Source organism: Silene latifolia, chromosome 2, assembly GCF_048544455.1.
Source record: "Silene latifolia isolate original U9 population chromosome 2, ASM4854445v1, whole genome shotgun sequence".
NCBI classification, from domain to species: Eukaryota; Viridiplantae; Streptophyta; class Magnoliopsida; order Caryophyllales; family Caryophyllaceae; genus Silene; species Silene latifolia.
Genome location: NC_133527.1, coordinates 64,026,542 through 64,028,832, shown reverse-complemented (window position 1 = coordinate 64,028,832; position 2,291 = coordinate 64,026,542). Strand labels below are relative to the sequence as shown.

General features: G+C 40.7%; 1 protein-coding gene across 1 annotated transcript; it reads right to left on the bottom strand.

Annotated features, from left to right (window-relative positions):
- Positions 1-898: 898 nt before the first annotated feature.
- Positions 899-1,528, bottom strand: LOC141640888 (uncharacterized). Its single transcript, XM_074449566.1, has one exon. It carries the CDS (start codon positions 1,526-1,528, stop codon positions 899-901), a length of 630 nt encoding a protein of 209 aa, XP_074305667.1.
- Positions 1,529-2,291: the final 763 nt, after the last annotated feature.

The window sequence follows — 2,291 nt, the reverse complement described above, 5'->3', positions numbered from 1 at the left end:
ATCAATAGCATGCTCCATGTCCCGTTCTCCAATCAACAACGACATACCAGCCTTGGGAACCGTGTTTGTGGCAGCAACACGGTTGTTTTGAGGTGATAGAGGCTTGAGCACAATTCGTTTCCCCTTATACCTCAATTCATACTCATTACACCTTCCCCGATGCAATACATCCCGATCAAATTGCCAAAGCCGACCCAACAAGATATGACAAGCATCCATGGGTATAACGTCACACAAAATCTCATCAACATACGAACCCATTGTTAAATTCACACGGGCCTGTTTAGTGACTTTGACACTACTACCGTTATCTAGCCAATGCAACTCATAAGGATGGGGATGTTTTGTGGTCTTAAGACCCAATTTAGACACCATTTCAGTAGAGGCAACGTTAGTACAACTCCCTCCATCGATAATTAGACTCACCCATCTATCATTCACCTTACAATTAGTTTGAAACAGTTGGTTTTTTGTCCCGACTCAATTGGTTTAGAATCAACTTTCAAAGTTCGCAAAACCAAACTAGTATTGACATTAGGTGCCTCATAACTCTCTACTTCTTCTTCCCCTTCCTCATTATCATTAGAAATCAGAAATTCATCCATTTGTTTCTCCTCGGCCAACAATTCATCCCGACACTCTAAGGCTTCTCTTAAGGTCACAACTCGTTGGTTAGGACACGCACTTTGGTAATGACCGAACCCTTGACACTTAAAGCATCGAACCTTAGCCAAACTAGTCTTTTCCCGGAGTTTTAGAGGACTGACCAGCGGTGTTTTTAGGACTACCAATCGAAGTATTAGACACGGCCTGGTTATTAGGAGTACCAACAAATTTAGACTCGGGTTTAGACCATGATTTTGGCTCACTCGATTCTGAACTCGACCCTCCCCCATATTTAGGCTTCCCTTGTGACTCTACTTTCTGGACAAAGACCAACAAGAGTATCAAAATCAGAATATTGGTATAACTCAACCGTGCTAGCAATGTTATAATTTAAACCACGCAAGAATCGAGCAATTTTTTGTTCCTCTATTTCCTCCAATTCACCCATAATAGCAAGATTCTGAAATTCATCTAAGTACTCGCTAACACTCAATTTGCCTTGTCTAAAATCAGCGATTTTGCGATAAGTAGACAACCTATGAGTCGATGGTACATACCTTTTCCGTAGTTTGCGTTTTAGGGACACCCAAGAATCAATTTTCTCCTTGCCTTCTCGGACCCTCTTAGCCTTCATCGCCTCATACCACAACGATGCTCCTTTGCTTAATTTCAGAATTGCAAATCTACACCTCTTGTCATCATCCAAGTCTTTAAAATCGAATAAACGATCGATTTTCCGTTCCCACTCCAAATAGGCCTCGGGATCAGCCCCTCCAACGAATTCAGGAAGATCACTCGCTTTGAATGCATCAACAATTCGTTCTCCTCTCCTAGGTTGCCAACGCTCATCAGTTTCACGAGCATGTTTCAAGGCTTCCCGTAATTGATGAATGAATTCCGGACTGTTAAAATCCACCGACATAGTTAAACAAGGATCAAGAGCCGAAGCTCTGATACCACAAATGATGCGAATTGAGCAAAATGGAATTAAGGACGTTTTGGAAAGGTCTTGAGGATTTGTTCGTACTAGGTACGCGCAGACACTGGAATTGTTTGATTAAGACAACAAGAACTATTAAAATGACGGATTGTTTTTGGCGAACCGAACGTACTAGGTACGACCAGTTCTGGATTTTGTATATAAGGGATAGTGTTTTGAACAAGTAAGACCTATTACTTGATCAAAGTGAGTGAGACCAAGACCTATTGATCAACAACTCGAGAATTTTAATTAGAATCGCGTTCTAACTAAAACCAGTTTTGTTTCTACGCAAGAAACGATTTTGTAAACACAAGTTTTGTTGGTAATTTCTGGATGATTTTATTCAAGCAAAAGAAGGCATTATATAGCCTCAAGTGAGCCGTGCAAGCCTAGCAAAGTGAAGAGTTTATCATTATGCGAATTGAGCAGCGGAATTAAGGACGTTTTGGACAGTGCTGAGGACTGTTCGTACTAGGTACGCGCAGACCTGGAATTGTTTGATTAAGACAACAAGAACTATTAAAATGACGATTTTTGTTTTTTGGCGAACCGAACGTACTAGGTACGACCAGTTCTGGATTTTGTATATAAGGGATAGTGTTTTGAACAAGTAAGACCTATTACTTGATCAAAGTGAGTGAGACCAAGACCTATTGATCAACAACTCGAGAATTTTAATTAGAATCGCGTTCTAACTAAAACC